Source organism: Myotis myotis, unplaced genomic scaffold (assembly GCF_014108235.1).
Source record: "Myotis myotis isolate mMyoMyo1 unplaced genomic scaffold, mMyoMyo1.p scaffold_m19_p_18, whole genome shotgun sequence".
NCBI lineage: Eukaryota > Metazoa > Chordata > Mammalia > Chiroptera > Vespertilionidae > Myotis > Myotis myotis.
This window is the reverse complement of record NW_023416322.1, coordinates 29,399,682-29,416,098: the sequence shown is the minus strand read 5'-3', so window position 1 is coordinate 29,416,098 and position 16,417 is coordinate 29,399,682. Positions and strand designations below refer to the sequence as shown.

The following is a 16,417-nucleotide window of genomic DNA, read 5'->3' as shown; positions in this document are numbered from 1 at the left end:
AGGACCAAATGAGACTTGAATGAGAACATGTTTTTAAAACTTTTAACATCGGACAAGCAGAAAGGATTCTTCAGGTTTCAAAAGGAAATTACTAAAAATCTAAATGGAAAGAAAAACCAAAATGCTCAGGAAGGTCAAAAGCTGACACGGGTAGTTTTGGTTTTCTTACCCTAATGTGACAAAATAAGCCAGGTTCTCACCCTAGAGAATGGCAAGTCTGACTACAGAGGGGTTTGGCAGGCGCAATGTATTGGGCACCCACCACCTCACAGCCAAGTGGTTTAAATACTAGGCCAGGCCAGGGAAAGACCCAGGCAGAGGGGCCCTGCTCAGTAGTACTGTGGGACTTGCTTCTGACCCTCCCTCCCGCCTCTGCTCAGTCCTTGCTCAGGCTGTCTAGTCCCTGAACTTGTGGGTAAGAGAGGAAGGCTTGCCCCCCCCTGGCCCTACTCCCCAGGGAGGCCTCAGCTGAGTGCCTGCTTCTGCAGTGACAGCTTTTGTCCCTCTGGGGCCTATCTGGGGCCTATCTGGGGCCTATCTGGCTCTGGGGCCTATCTGGCTCCGTGCCTGAAGCCAAAGCGCTGACTGCGGTTTAGATTCTCTGACCTCCACTAAAATTCAGTGTCCTCCCCAGCACTGTAGGTTGGAGCTTAAATCTTCTAGAAACAGGCCTCTAGCTGGGGTCACACGCCTTCTCATTTCCTGCCAGCTGTTCTAAAGTCTTGGATGGATGGAAGTGCTGAACTCCAGGCATGTACCAGAGCACTGAAGGGGGCATAACCCCTTCTCTCAAGGGGGCAGGAACTGGGTCCTGAGGGACAGGGCTGGGGTTGGCCCACCCGACACCCCACCACAACCACCACCACCCTCTTCTAAGACATTCAATGTGGAGGATTGGAACGTGAGGAGCCGGTCAGCGGAAAGGAGGCAGGAAGTGCCTCTGGTATTTCCGTGCATCCCTCACACCTTGGCTTTGAGAAGCTGCCTCCTCCACCACACCAAGGCCTGGGCCCCTGACTATCCTCTGTCCTATTCTCCAAGACTCCTTTCTCTCCCCTATTTGATCTGCTCACCTCAGGCTTCCATTCTAGTTCAGCTCATCCCGCCTCCAAAGCTTCCCCAGGTAGCCCCCCCTCTCTCCCCAACGTCCCTATTGCTCTCTAAAGCAATAGTCTGTCTTCATGGGGTTTGCTCTGAGCTCCCTGAAGGAATTAGGGGGTTGGGGGTGGTGGTATGTACTGACTCACATATATTTTAAGTGGACAGCTCAGATTTTTTGTCACAAGTTTAAATCTTTGCAGAGTGTATAAATTCTGGAATGCTTTAAATATTATGACTTTTTAAATAAAACTTTGAGTCTTTTAAATTCGTGCTTGATGAAATCTAAACATCACAATGGTGTAATGCTCTCCATTATCCATTTAAATATATTCATATTTTCCCGCCCGGCCGGATTGGCTCAGTAATTGAGAGCCGACCTATGAACCAGGGTTTGATTCCTGGTCAGGGCACATGCCCAGGTTATGGGCTCTATCCCCAGTGTGGGGCATGCAGGAGGCAGCCAATCAATGATGCATTCTCATCATTGATCTCTCTCTCTCTCTCTCTCTCTCTCTCTCCCCCCCTTCATCTCTGAAATCAACAAAAAAATATTTTTAAAATAAATAAATAATCTGTTGATGAGCATTCAGATACTCAGTGCAACTAAGGGCCATGGCTCCTCTCTCACAGAATTGCAATAAGGACTACATGGGACATACTGTCTGAGTCTGGCTAGGAGGACCCAGTTGGTGACATCTGGCCTTTGGACCTTCATGGAGCTGGAAGGAACTGCTGGTCCAGGGCTGACAGCTGAAGTATGGTAGCAATCATCTCAGGTAGAAACTATAGTTTAACTTTAACCCTGCTGTTTGGCTTCTGTACTTATTTGCTGTGTTTAACAATAGAAAAGTTATTTTGATTTTCTGAATTATATAAATCACCCCATTCGATTGAATACCCTATTGATTGTACTGTGACTATCGCATTGGTTGTGGTCAGCCTGGTCTTAGAAAGCACATTTTCCTTACCTGGGAAGAACAGCACAATTAACTAGAGGGCTCTAGTTAACGTGTTTCTGTCAATTCAGTGATCTGGAGACCCAAAACTATAATTTAGATAACATGCTGCTTCTGCTTCTGTAAACTGCTTTTTTGCAAATCAGGTTCCTCATTCCAAACCCTGGGATGTAATCAATACCTTTGTGATCTTTGCCTATATAAGTCTGGTGTTGCGGCCATCTTATCACTATGAGATTTGGGGAATGGCCCCTCATAGTCCCGGATTGCAATAAATGTGACTCTTTAATTCGACTTCTTGAGGCGTCCTTCTGTGATTCACGGGATACATTACAACATAGCACCCACTGGGATCTAGGACTTCTACTTCTTTCTAAGGTTCCAACGAGTGGAAAGGTGTTTGGTGGTGTGTGTGTGTGTGTGTGTGTGTGTGTGTGTGTGTGTGTGTGTGTTTTGTTTTTTGTTGTGTTTTGTTTTTGGGGGGTGGGGGGGGTTCTGTTTTTGTTTTTTTGTTAATCCTCGCCCAAGGATATTTTTTCCATTGGTTTTCAGAGAGTGGAAAAGAGAGGGGAGAGGAAGAAAGGAGGGAGGAGGGAAAGAGAGGAAAGGAGGGGGGAGGGAAAGAGAAGAAAGGAGGGGGGAGAGGGAGAAAGGGGGGAGGATGGAGAGAGGGAGAGAGAGAGAGAGAGAGAGAATGTTCATGAGAGAGAGATATATCAATTGTTTGCCTCCTGCACACGCCCTGACCAAAGCCAGGGATGGCACCTGCAACCCAGGTATGTGCCTTTGACCAGGAATCACTGGCCAGGATGTGAAAAGGTTTTAATGAGCATCACAAAGGGACTGGGTGAGGGGGAAACATTTTTCAAATCCAGCCTTTATTGCCATGCTTCAGGGGCTGAGGAGGAGGGAGAAGGCTCAACCCTGCTTATCTCTTCCCAGACCCAGAGGCAGCTAGCTGGAGGGCAGTCCCTGAAAGTCTTTCCCCAGCCCAGGGGCTGAGGGAAAGGGGAGATGTCTCTGGTGCTTATGCCAGGAGCAGGAAGACCTGGAGCAGCGAGCTGACCTCCAGAGGTCAAGAGAGACTCAGAATTAGGCAGGAACATCAGATGTTGGCAGGGTAGATGGACTGAGGAAACTCTCGGGTTCCCCAAACAGCACTGAGGGCCTGGATGCCCAGCGTCTGCTGGCTCCAGGGACTGAGACCCTGAGGTAGGCACCCCCAAACTGAGATATGCTCACAAAGAGGCCCTGACATCACCCCCTCCCCCTGTTCAGCATGATCAACAGAAGGTCTGGAGGGAGAAGTGAGGGCAGGGCCTGGGTGGGCAGGAGGCTGGGAAGAGCACGAGGGGCCGGGCATTGGGGCAGTGCCATGAGGGGACGGTGGGGGGTCTTTAGCTGCTGCTCTGCTGCTCCTGCTCGCGGATGTGGTTGGCGATGGGTCCGGTGATGGCTCCTATAAAGCTCCAGTACTCCTCAAAGTCGATGCATCCATCCTGGTTTTTGTCCAACTCCTGGATGACTTTGTCAGCAGCCTCTCGGCTCCTCGTATTCTGGGGAGGAACCTGGGTCAGCTATGCTGAGAGTGGCAGTCACACAGAGCCCCCTAGGCAGAGGCCCCGGATCTGGCTCAGGCCGGGTACCCCAAGAGGACAGAGGCCTGGGCAGGGTCAAGACCCTGGTTTGTGGGGTAACTCTGAAAGAACAGGGGCTGCACTGGGGAGGGACAGGTCCCTTGCGTGGGGGCCTTACCGTCAGCATGTGGTCGAGCTCATGCTGAAGCATGTTTCGGAAGCTGCTCTTGCTGATCTTGTTCTTGACCAGGATGTTATTAGACATGTATTTGTAGAAGTTTTCCACCAGAACTACAACCGCCTTCTCCTGCTTTGTGTAGCGGTCCGCCATCACTGCCTCACTCCTCGAGGGGCCTGGGCACCATGAGAATCACAGATGAGAAGAGCCCCTACCAAGATTGGCTGAGATCCCAGCCCCAGGCAACAAAGCAGAGGCAAGGACCTAGGGCCTAGGCCCTCCGCAATCCATCCAGCCAGGGGCCAGGAAAGGGAGTCCTGACTCTGAGGTCATGGCCGCTGCTGGGAAAGGACAATGTCCGGATTCATTGAGTCAGACATTCTGCAGACTCCCAGCCACACTCCGCTAGCCTAGCCTCCCTCAGACCCACCCCAAAATATGCAACAGGCCCCAAGGACCCTTCACCCGATTACCTAAAGAGGAGCCAGGCCAGGTCTGCCCCAGCTGGAGACAGAGCTGCCCCCAGCCAGCCAGCCAGAGGCCACACAGTCACCTCCTCACCCCGGGACAAAAGACACTCACATTCCCAGTGTATACAGCTCTCTGAATAACAGGATATGAAGGGACAGGTGGATCTAGTCTGAGTCGCCGCCCATGCCCAGTGCCCCCCCAAGTGAACCCGGGCAATGAGCCTCCACTCACGCCCCCAAGCCCAGGAAGGAGCTGCAGCCACCCTGCCCATCAGATCCTGGTGAGGGAAGGGCCTGGGCATCCACAGTTCAAGTCCCTGCCCCTCCCACCTGCTTTCGAAGGCCGTCTTCCTCTGTGCCCACTGCCCTGCCCTCACTGCCTACTTAAAGCCTACTGGAACTGCCCCTCCCACAAGAAGCCTGCCCTGCCCCCTGCCCTCCATGCCCTCCATGCCCTCCTCCCCTGGCTCCCATAGACTCTCAGTTGGCATTGGCAGGGGCGCACTAACTGGTACGGCTGCAGCCTTTTCCTGGGTCTTATAATCTCCCCAGACACCAGACATTCCTGGAAGCAAGGAGTGTGTTTCTAACACACAGCCATTGTGTATTCTGAACCACACAGAAGGACGAGGCTTTGGGGCCATTTTTTTAAAATCCTGGATAGACAATATATATTATTGATCCCTTAGAGAGAGAGGAAGGGCAAGGGAGAGAGAGAAACATTGATGTGAGAGCCAGACATCTATCCGCAGCCTCACATCTTACCCTCCACCCCCCCCACCCCACCCCCCCAAGGAGAGATCAAGCCTGAAAGACCGGGTGTGTGCCCTGACCCGAAATCGAACCAGCAACCTTTCTGTGCTTGGGACTACGCCCAACCAACTGAGCCACACCAGCCAGGGCTTAAAGCTTTTTTAATCTCTGCATCTCTTCTAGCCTGTATTGCTCAGCCCAGTGCTTTGTTCAAGGAAGATGTTCCATAAATGCCCTGCTTCCTTCCAGCCCTGAAACCAGGTGTGCAAAGGCCCCTGACCACTCTTCTAATGTCTGTTGGTTTTTGTTGTTGTTTGCAAAGATTGTTTTTTTTATTATATATTTCTTTATTGGTTTCAGAGAGGAAGGGAGAAGGAGAGAGAGATAGAAACATCAATGATGAGAGAGAATCATTGATCGGCTGCCTCCTGCACGCACCCCACTGGAGATTGAGCCCTCACCCCAGACATGTGCCCTTGGCCAGAATCGAACTCTATCCACTGAGCCAAGCCGGCCAGGGCCTGCCAAGGTTTTTTGGGAGGTAGAATGAGACTGGACCAGGATGCAGGAAGGAAGGAAAGTTGAGAGAGAGAGGTCAGGCTGGGGCATCTCTGACCAGGAATCCTTCCCTTATCTGCCCTGGTCTGTTATCTATCTTCCTGAGTAGGGTGATTTAAGCTATTTACCCTCTGGTTTGGGAGGAGAAATGCAAACCACTTACTCTTACGTGTCCTTGGTTTAGGGAAGATAAGATTTACAATGTGGCTGTAAACTGCTGTTTAACCATCTGTCTTAGTTTCCCTATTCTGCGTGTCCAGAATTTTTCTAACTTTTTTTTTATTTATTCCCTACATTTCTCTCTTTTTTTTAATATATTTTATTGATTTTTTACAGAGAGGAAGGGAAAGAGATAGAGAGTTAGAAACATCGATGAGAGAGAAACATCTATCAGCTGCCTCCTGCACATCTCCTCCTGGGGATGTGCCCGAAACCCAGGTACATGCCCTTGACTGGAATCGCACCTGGGACCTTTCAGTCCGCAAGCCGACACTCTATCCACTGAGCCAAACTGGTTTCGGCAATTTTTCTAACTTTTGACTGTCCTATAACAGGAGGCAGATGAAGATGAAGAAGAAGATGATAAGTTGGTTCTAGGAAACTTTTTTTCTTGTCTATAAAGCATTTACCTACCCTGTACACAACTCATTCCTTTTAAAGAAAAAAACTGAAATTAAAGGCTGTGTAAGAATTGTCTTTAGTTTTGTTTTTGTTTTTACTAGAGGCCTGGTGCACAAATTTGTGCATGAGTGGGGTCCAGCCAGCCCGCCCTGATCAGGGCGATTGGGAGCTGGGAAGCTGGAGGGAGGGGCTGCTGGTGGTTGGCTGGCCCCGACCCTGGTTGAACTCCTGGTTGAACTCCCAGTCTAGGGGACAATTTGCATATTAACTATTTATTATATAGGATATTTTTTTAAAAGATTTGTTTTTAAATAACTATACAGTGTCTTTTTCTGTGTGTATAATTAACACACTACCAAATGTCTTTTTTAAATGCTTTTTGTTTTATAATCCTACTGATGATATGTGTCTTTATTTATTTTAGAGAGAGACGAAGGGAGAGAGAAAAACATTGATCAGCTGCCTCTAATGGGGAATCGAACCTAGACCTAGGTATGAGCCCTGACTGGGAATTGAACCCAGGACCCTTCGATGCACAGGACAAAGCTCCAACCAACTGAGCCACGTTGGCAGGGCCCAGTGTGTGTCCGGATAGGCCTGTGCTGGTGGTACTTTCAATGGCCACTAACCTTGGCCGGCACAGTATGGGGGTTGTACATTGGCATGGAAGTTTAAAGCAGGCTCTTGGTGCACAGCACAAATTAGTTACATGTGGGGATGGTGATGTTTTCATCTTCAGTTGTCTCTGATGCAGCTTTTATTAAACAATTGTTGTTCTCTTAACTGAATACCACTCTCTAATTGCAAAAAAAAAAAAAAAAGTTGCAGCCATTTTGTTGACATTGTAAATGCTGCTAAGTAATACAATTTTTATTAGTAAAAAAGAAAAAAGTAGTATAAATCTACACAAAAGAAGATATAAAAAAATAAAAATAAAACAGACCCAGATGGTCTTTTGGGGAAAGTTTACCAAGTCAAGAGGGGTCGGGAGGGCATGCAGGGCATTTTATATGTATTTCCAGAAATTAAAAAAGGAGGAAATACTGCCCAATTTATGGTTTGTGGCAGGTGTAAAATATCATTTGTAGTAAAGGCTGCTGCTAGTGGTCTCCTTACCGTTTCTCCCCTTTATCTCTCATAGCAAAAAGGACTCTGTATAGTTTCAAAGCAAACTTACTTTTAAGTTCAAATAAAGGCCATGCTCCCCACCTTTTCTTGCAAGTAGGTGTAGCCACATGCTTAAGCTCTGACCAAAATAAGCAGAACAATGAGGTAAGTGACTTGTAATTCTGCCCAGCATGGCAGAGAACAGGCCACTTCTTCACCTTGCTGCTTGGAAAATGGATGAAACGTTTGGACTATACAATCTGGGGAGGCTGAGCAGAACCACCTACCAAACCAGGCCTAAGCCAGCTACTTCCAGATAGTATATGACCAAGAAATAAACCCCCTCATTCAAACCACTGCTCTAGTTGGTATGTGTTACACACAGCCAAATCTGTGTACTAAGTAGATCACCTCAGATCCTGTTAACCTCAAAACAGAAGGCCAAAGGGAGAGGCAACAAGCATTTACCTGAGATCCAAAAGAAGAGCTGTTCAAGAATCCTTGATTTGGGCAGAAACTCAAAAGGTGTTTAGCTTAGAAGGTGATGACAAGGGGTGTTTATGAGAACGGGGAATGAATGGATCCTCTGCAGCAGAAGCATCACAGCCACCATGCTGCGGTTGCCTCTGGGCAGGTGAAGGGCGCTCTTGGCCCTTCATCAGTTTTGGGGCTAAGACACAGGCAAGCGCCACTGGCCTTGGGGCAGTCCACACAGAGTTCATAAGAGACGGGATCCGGTCACTGTCAGGGTGTCCTGGGCTAAGTCTAGTCATGTCACCTCTGACAGCTTCACCTGTAAAAGGTGGGTCGTGATTCTTGTTTCACGGGGCTGTCCGCAGGACCAAAGGAGACTTGAATGAGAACGTGTTTGTAAAACTTTTAACATTGGACAAGCAGAAAGGATTGTTCAGGTTTCAAAAGGAAATTACTAAAAATCTAAATGGAAAGAAAAACCAAAATGCACAGGAAGGTCAAAAGCTGACACGGGTAGTTTTGGTTTTCTTACCCTAATGTGACAAAATAAGCCAGGTTCTCACCCTAGAGAATGGCAAGAATGGCAAGTCTGACTACAGAGGGGTTTGGCAGGCGCAATGTATTGGGCACCCACCACCTCACAGCCAAGTGGTTTAAATACTAGGCCAGGCCAGGGAAAGACCCAGGCAGAGGGGCCCTGCTCAGTAGTACTGTGGGACTTGCCTCTGACCCTCCCTCCCGCCTCTGCTCAGTCCTTGCTCAGGCTGTCTAGTCCCTGAACTTGTGGGTAAGAGAGGAAGGCTTGCCCTCCCCTGGCCCTACTCCCCAGGGAGGCCTCAGCTGAGTGCCTGCTTCTGCAGTGACAGCTTTTGTCCCTCTGGGGCCTATCTGGCTCCGTGCCTGAAGCCAAAGCGCTGACTGCGGTTTAGATTCTCTGACCTCCACTAAAATTCAGTGTCCTCCCCAGCACTGTAGGTTGCAGCTTAAATCTTCTAGAAACAGGCCTCTAGCTGGGGTCACACGCCTTCTCACTTCCTGCCAGCTGTTCTCAAGTCTTGGACGGATGGAAGTGCTGAACTCCAGGCATGTACCAGAGCACTGAAGGGGGCATAGCCCCTTCTCTCAAGGGGGCAGGAGCTGCCGAAACAGGTTTGGCTCAGTGGATAGAGCGTCAGCCTGCGGACTGAGAGGTCCCGGGTTTGATTCCGGTCAAGGGCATGTACCTGGGTTGCGGGCACATCCCCGGTGGGGGATATGCAAGAGGCAGCTGATCGATGTTTCTCTCTCATCGGTGTTTCTAACTCTCTCTATCTCTCTCCCTTCTTCTCTGTGAAAAATCAATAAAATATATTAAAAAAAATTAAAAAAAGGGGGGGGGCAGGAGCTGGGTCCTGAGGGACAGGGCTGGGGTTGGCCCCCCCGACACCCCACCACCACCACCACCACCCTCTTCTAAGGCATTCAGTGTGGAGGATTGGAACGTGAGGAGCCGGTCAGCGGAAAGGAGGCAGGAAGTGCCTCTGATATTTCCGTGCATCCCTCACACCTTGGTTTTGAGAAGCTGCCTCCTCCACCACACCAAGGCCTGGGCCCCTGACTATCCTCTGTCCTATTCTCCAAGACTCCTTTCTCTCCCCTATTTGATCTGCTCACCTCAGGCTTCCATTCTAGTTCAGCTCATCCCGCCTCCAAAGCTTCCCCAGGTAGCCCCCCTCTCTCCCCAGCGTCCCAAAGCAATAGTCTGTCTTCATGGGGTTTGCTCTGAGCTCCCTGAAGGAATTAGGGGGTTGGGGGTGGTGGTATGTACTGACTCACATATATTTTAAGTTGACAGCTAAGATTTTTTTTGTCACAAGTTTAAATCTTTGCAGAGTGTATAAATTCTGGAATGCTTTAAATATTATGACTTTTTAAATAAAACTTTGAGTCTTTTAAATTCGTGCTTGATGAAATCTAAACATCACAATGGTGTATTGCTCTCCATTTGCCGTAAACCAATTCCAGTATGTCATAATTTCAAGAGTTTCATCAAAAGGTTGATGAGACTTGGGGACTCAACAGGGTTGAGTCACACATGTAGTCAGTCACCTGTTGGGAATGGCTAAAGGCATTTCACCAAACCTGAATAGGAAACTGATTGTGGCTGCCAGACAGTTAAAGGGCATCTTAATCTACACGTTATTGCCTCCTACTGGCCAAACACCTGAACAGCCGTAGGCTGTTCCCCAAACTGACAATGCCCCTGTACCCTCTGAAACCTTACCCTTTGAAGTGTATTATCTCCACCTTGCCTTAGGACAAATTGTGTGAATAAAAGCAAGGGTCCTAGACAAGGAGACAGTCTTCAGTTCCTTTAGCTGAAGGTCCTCTGACCCCCAATGCCTTTCAAAATTATATCTCGTCTCCGGACTCTTTATTAGTCTCTGAATTCCTATGTCATCTGCGCACAGCCCCTTTTCCAGATTCCTGAACCCTTCTTGATGCTGGGACATGAACCCCGGCATAAATGGACGCCCGAAGTGGGGCAAGAGCGACAACAATATGCATTATCCATTTAAATATATTCATATTTTCCCGGTCGGCCGGATTGGCTCAGTAATTGAGAGCCGACCTATGAACCAGGGTTTGATTCCTGGTCAGGGCACATGATCAGGTTATGGACTCTATCCCCAGGGCGGGGCGTACAGGAGGCAGCCAATCAATGATGCGTTCTCATCATTGATCTCTCTCTCTCCCTCTCTCTCTCTCTCTCTTTCTCTCCCTTCATCTCTGAAATCAACAAAAAAATATATTTAAGTGTTATGGGTTCAATCAGCGAGATAGACCACCGACTTAGAATTTAAATTTAGGAGCCTTTATTAAGCTGGCCAGCTGACTACAGGGCGTCCTGCCCCCTCTGGGAGCCTTGCAGCTTGTAGTGCAGACCAAGGGTCCCGCAAGGCTTTAATTTGGGAGAACTACAAAGCATTAACTGGCAGGGTAAAAGTTCAGTAGGAAAACAGGGTCACGCCTGGCTGGAGCATATCATAACCCTTTGTTTTTCTAAGACAATCTAGTAATTTTTCTCTGCCACAGTCCCTGACCCTAACACAATCAGTAACCTTTCCATGCCTCAGTCCCTCCCCCCAGCACATTCCCTACTGGTCTTATGCCCGAATCAAATCTTTGATTCAGCGCCCTCCTCGACGATATGAAATTGAGGAGGCATTTGGCAATGTAGGGGCCGAATAGTAGCCCGAGGAGGAGCAGAACGACTGGTCCTGCCAAGGAGGAGAGCAGGGTCGTTGTTGAGCCACCGGGGAAGAGTCTGGTGCTAGATGGTGAAGAATTGGCCAGGGTCTCGGCCACTGACATAGAGTCTTAGTCCCCACGTCTTTCCCCTCCCCATTGGTCAGTCCACCAGGAGAGAGGCATGAGGAGGACGGGGTTACAATTTCTAGTTCCTCTTTCCTGCGACTTTGATGGCGGTTGGAGTGCTCAGCACCACCTGGTAGGGTCCATCCCATCTAGGTTCCAGGCTGCCAGGTTCATGGCGCTTCACCCAGACGAGATCACCGGGAGAGAAGGCAGGCTGCATTGGACTGGTTCTCGGTGCGTCCTCCTCCCCTACGGCTCTCACCACCCGTTGTGCCGACGTGGCGCTGCTCTGCAAAGCCTGTAAGGACTTAAGCAAATTTCAGGTAGACAGCCGGGCAATTTCTTCCTCCCTTAGGCGGGGAAGAAGAGGTGGCGGCCTGCCAAACATAATTTCAAAAGGGGTGAGTCCTTTTATGTACGGGGTACACCTAGCTCTGAGGAGGGCAAAAGAAAGGAGACTTACCCAGTTTTCGCCAGTCTCTAATTTTAACTTAGTTAATGTTTCCTTTAAGGTCCGATTCATCCTCTCTACCTGTCCAGAACTCTGTGGTCTATAAACACAATGCAATTTCCAAGTAACCCTCAGGGCCTTAACTATGGATTGTGTAACTTTGGCGATAAACGCTGGGTTATTGTCAGACCCCATGTATAGTGGCAGGCCAAACCGGGGGACAATTTCAGTGAGGAGTTTCCTAACTACTACCTGTGCTGTCTCTGTCTTGGTTGGGTATGCCTCAGGCCAGCCAGAGAAGGTATCAATGAAAACCAGCAGGTACTTATACCCTCTTGTCCTCCTGTTATCTCGGTGAAGTCCACTTCCCAGTGTTCTCCAGGGTTCTGACCTCGGAATCGCTGCCCCAGCGCGGCCACAACAGGGGGCCCTTGGTTCACCCGGGCACACACTTGGCACCTTCTAGCCAAGTCTTGGGATAGTTTCTGGAGCCCTGGGATGTAAAATTCTCTTCCCAGTAGTTCTGATAGCTTCGTTCCCCCCAGGTGGGTACTCTGGTGGGTCTGGGAAGCGATGGTCCGCCCGGGGGCTTCTGGCACTATAGGCCTCCCGTCCAGCAGAATTAGCCATCCAGCCTCTCCTTCCCGGACCCTTAGTTTCTCAGCTAGCCTCTGCTCCTCCAGCAGATGAGTAGGCTTCTCTGGGAGCCTTGGTGCTGGCAGGGCTACGAGAACTTCTAGGGGCCCTACTGGTCTTTTAGCCACTTCCTTGGCCCCTATATGGCTGCCAGGAGGTTGAGTATCTCAGGAGCATTTTTCCTTTTCTCCTGATGTCAGGAGACCTCTTTAAGGTGGCTCCCGTGTCCTCCTGAAGGGTAGTGTGAGGAGATATATCCCTGCATTCCCTGGGTAGGTCTGGCAGGGCGATTGCAGGGGCGCTCACCAGGGCTTCTTTCTAATCCTGGCAGATTGTAGATTTCCCTTGGCTCCTCATCATGTCACTACTGCCGCCCCCGCATACCGGGTACCTTCCTCTATGAAGCTGCTCCTGTCCGTGTAGAGGGTCTCATCCTGATTCTGCAGGGGCTGGTCCACAAGGTCCTCGCGGAGGGAAGTGAGGGTAGTCAGTGTCTCCTCCCAGTCATGAAAAGGGGCCTCTGCATCTTCGTCAGGGAGGAGTGTGGCAGGGTTCAAGGCAGCTGTTTTCAGGAAGCTGAAATGTTCACTCCTTTTTCCTTTCCCCACTAGAGGGCCTGAGTGAGTGCTATGAGTTCTACAAGGAAGTCCACCTTTTCTGTCAGGGTTATCCTGAGCTCTTGGGAGCCAGCTGAGCCCTGACAACCCTGATCCACCTCCTCCACCAGCACAGGAGGGAGTCGGTTCCCCCGCATGTTCAGGGCACTCCCTTTTCCAATATCCCTGCTTTTTGCAAAATGCACACTGATTTTTCCCAAGCCAGGTCGGACTCCTTTTCTCCCACAAGGCTTTTCTTTGCCCTTGTTGTCTCTCCAGCCCCTTGGGCCTTTTTCCTCACTTATGGCCAGGAGGACCTTTGCCATCCTGGTGTTTAAACCTGCTTTCGGGTCCTCCCGATTGTTAAAAACCTTCTGGGCCACCTCAACCAACTCAGAGCTTGATTTCCCCTTAAAGCCCTCTAACTTCTATAATTTTTTTTTAATATATTGGGCCGACTGGGAAACAAATGCAACATTGACAGCCCTCCAATTTTCCGGGGCATCAGGGTTAGGCCCCTGGGTTGCCTCTGTCACTTTAGAGAGGGTTGTGGGTCTCCGAGCAGCAGCTCGGATGCCCCCCAATAAAGTTTGGTGATACCGATCGATCGAGAGCCTCCTTTCCCCTGTCACTATAGGGGTTCCAGTCGGGTTGCCTGGAGGGAAACACAGCCTCTAATCTGTCTTGGTCAGATGTAGTCTGTCTATCCAGACCCAGAACAAGTTTCCTCCCTTCCGCCCTGACTCTCCCTCTCTCTCTCTGTCTCCATACGGTGTCCCTTGCCTAGTGTGAGGAGGGAAGAATGGAGCCGGGTCCTGGACTGGTGTTTCCGGACAAAAGGAAACCGGCTGTAGAGGAGGCAGGGGTCCTGGATCAGGGTCTTTAGCCACCGTGGGACCGGTGGGTGGAGGAGCATACGGGGGAGGCCTGACCCTGGGGAGTGCCTCCTCACTTGGACCTTGGAGAACAGGGGGAGTTTTGCCCTTATGGGCTGAAGCCAAGAGGACTGTCTGTCTCTGTCCCAATTTCTTTTCCTTATTCTGACAACTCCTTAACTACCTTGGTTTTTCAGTCAAAATATCGACCCACACTTGAATATAGGGAATTTGGTCAGGGTGACCCGGCCGGCCGTAGACAACATGGTGAACCCGATAAGCAGTGGTTAAATCATAAGTCCCTGCGTCCGGCCATCCCACCTTGAAAGTGGGCCACTTCCGTTCACAGAATTTCTGCAAATCAAGAGCATTAACATTATAACCTTTAAATCTACCCCAGAAATTTAATTTAATACAGTAAACTTACAACCTACGTAAGAGCAACTGATAGACAGAAATCTTTATTAGCTAAGTGGGCTGGTTCCCCTTTAATAGTGAGCAAAAGACTCTGAGAAAAATAATTCGCGCAGCTGCAAGAGACTTTTGCAGACCATCACGGGTCCAGCCCAAACGTTCAGCCAAGCGTATCAACAGAAAAGCAGAATAAATCAAAGTAGCTTTCACTTCACACAGACCAGTTAATGAGCAGCCAAGGCAGACAAACACCCGTACTTACACTCTCTTAGTAGACTAGCCCAGGCTGGAGCTGTATTCAGTCCCCCTTTTCAGTAGTAAATTGGCTAGCCCTACACAAACAAACAGCTGTTTATTCATAATTCCTCAATTGAATCACTTTTTTTTCTTTCAATATGCAATTGAGAACAGTGGGTTTACTTTGTCCCAACCCCATGATGATTGGTGGCGAGAGACAGACAAGGGGGGGGTTGACCTGTTTTCACAGATCCTCATGCAGATGCCCACCTGGCCACGTCCCTTGGGAGCTAAGATTGGTCTTAGCAAAGGTGCACCCGTATAAACCCCGGGCCTGGTCACCTCCACGTGAGGGTGAGTCACCATTATGCCATATGATGAATCGTGGAACCGCAGGTTGGGGCCCACTCGGACTCCGTAACCAAAGTCGTGGAGCCACACAAAGGAGAGGAGAGGGCAGGCCCCCTCCCTCCACACTCACACACTTTCACCAGACATTCACTCAGAGTTTAAACAATCCACCCAATTCCTAACTAATTCCCAATTCCTGAGGGAGCTCTATAGTTTCCCGGGAGGTGATCAAGCTCCCCCTCCACTCACTCGGAGTGGGCCTGACTGATAGGGGGTCGACAAAGATGACTGACCCTAACCCATTTTGACAAAGACAAAGACAACAAAGAAAAAAGACAAAACAAACCAGACAAATACTACCTAAGGTTGCCCGGAACCTGCAGCTCGCTCCTTGAAGTCCTGAAAATTTTTCAAAAAACATTGCAACAGGGTGCACACGGAAGCAGACAACTTTTTGACAACAAACACCAAGACAAACAAACACCAGACAGACAAACCCAGTGCAGCCTAAAGACGCACGAATCAGGGACCCCGGCCACCGTCGTGGCCGCGGGTCAGGACCAGGAGTACTGCTGCATCCAGCCCTCCGAATTGGTCCCTCCATGGGACGTCCCAATTCCAGATTAACAACCGGTCTTCCTTACCTCTCCGAGAGTCCAGGTGGCTCGATTTCCGAATCAAAAGTTTTTGGTGGAGTCTCCTCCACTTCCCTGGGACCCGAGACGGAGACTGGAGGCCTCCTTGGTAGTCATTCCCCACAGGTATGGGGTATCTCGCTGCGTGCCCAGCAATAAATGGGGGAGAGCCTCCTGCCTTAAATATGGGGTCCCTCTCACCCCTGCCGGGGGAGAGCCTCCTGCCCTAAATAAGGGGTCCCTCTCACCCCTGCCGGGGATCTCACTGGGGCCTCCAAATGTTATGGGTTCACTCAGCGAGATAGACCACCGACTCCGAATTTAAATTTAGGAGCCTTTATTAAGCTGACCAGCTGACTACAGCGCGTCCCTCCCCCTCTGGGAGCCTCGCAGCTTGCAGTGCAGACCAAGGGTCCCGCAAGGCTTTTATTTGCGATAACTACAAAGCATTAATTGGCAGGGTAAAAGTTCAGTAGGAAAACAGGGTCACACCTGGCTGGAGCATATCATAACACTTTGTTTCTTAAGACAATTAGTAATCTTTCTATGTCATGGTCTCTCCCCCTAGCACATTCAGTAATCTTTCCATGCCGCAGTCCCTCCCCGCAGCACATTATCACTATGAGATTTGGGGAATGGCCCCTCATAGTCCCAGACTGCAATAAATGTGACTCTTTAATTCAACTTCTTGAGGCGTCCTTCTGTGATTCACGGAAGGTGAATGTACATGGGAGTACATTACAACACAGCACCCATGGGGATGTAGGACCTCTACTTCTTTCTAAGGTTCCTGTTAGGTTAGGTGGCTCAGGAGGCAACATAGGAAATAAAGAGAGTCCAGTGAATCAGAAAAAGAAGAGGAAAAGGTTTGTTTCTGTGTCCCTGGGAGACCCACATACCCCCAAAGACAGGGCACGTGGATTCACGCGGGGGGGGGGGGGGGGGGGGGGGAGGCGTTTTTTTATACTGCGGTTGGATGAGGGGCGGGGACATGAGCTGAGGTATTCAGCTGAGGAAGTTTCAGCTGCAGGGGGTCAGCAAGGTATTCAGGAAGGAGTCCGTGTCTGTGT

At 49.8% G+C, this 16,417-nt stretch overlaps 1 protein-coding gene across 1 annotated transcript; it reads right to left on the bottom strand.

Annotated features, from left to right (window-relative positions):
* Positions 1-2,905: 2,905 nt before the first annotated feature.
* On the bottom strand, positions 2,906-16,304 carry LOC118673117 (protein S100-A16-like). Its single transcript, XM_036343595.1, has 3 exons — positions 15,357-16,304; positions 3,813-3,988; positions 2,906-3,613 (listed from the first exon to the last, which is right to left on the bottom strand). The coding sequence occupies exons 2-3, from the start codon at positions 3,963-3,965 to the stop codon at positions 3,455-3,457; spliced, it is 312 nt and encodes a 103-aa protein (XP_036199488.1). The 5' UTR covers positions 3,966-3,988; positions 15,357-16,304; the 3' UTR covers positions 2,906-3,454.
* Between the last annotated feature and the right edge of the window lie 113 nt (positions 16,305-16,417).

What these genes read in the sequence shown, in the direction of transcription:
- LOC118673117 (XM_036343595.1), bottom strand. Translation starts at nt 3,965, where the DNA reads ATGGCGGACCGCTACACAAAGCAGGAGAAGGCGGTTGTAGTTCTGGTG. An exon ending in AGCTCGACCACATGCTGACG is followed by an intron (nt 3,614 to 3,812) that starts GTAAGGCCCCCA and finishes GTTCCTCCCCAG; the next exon opens with AATACGAGGAGCCGAGAGGC.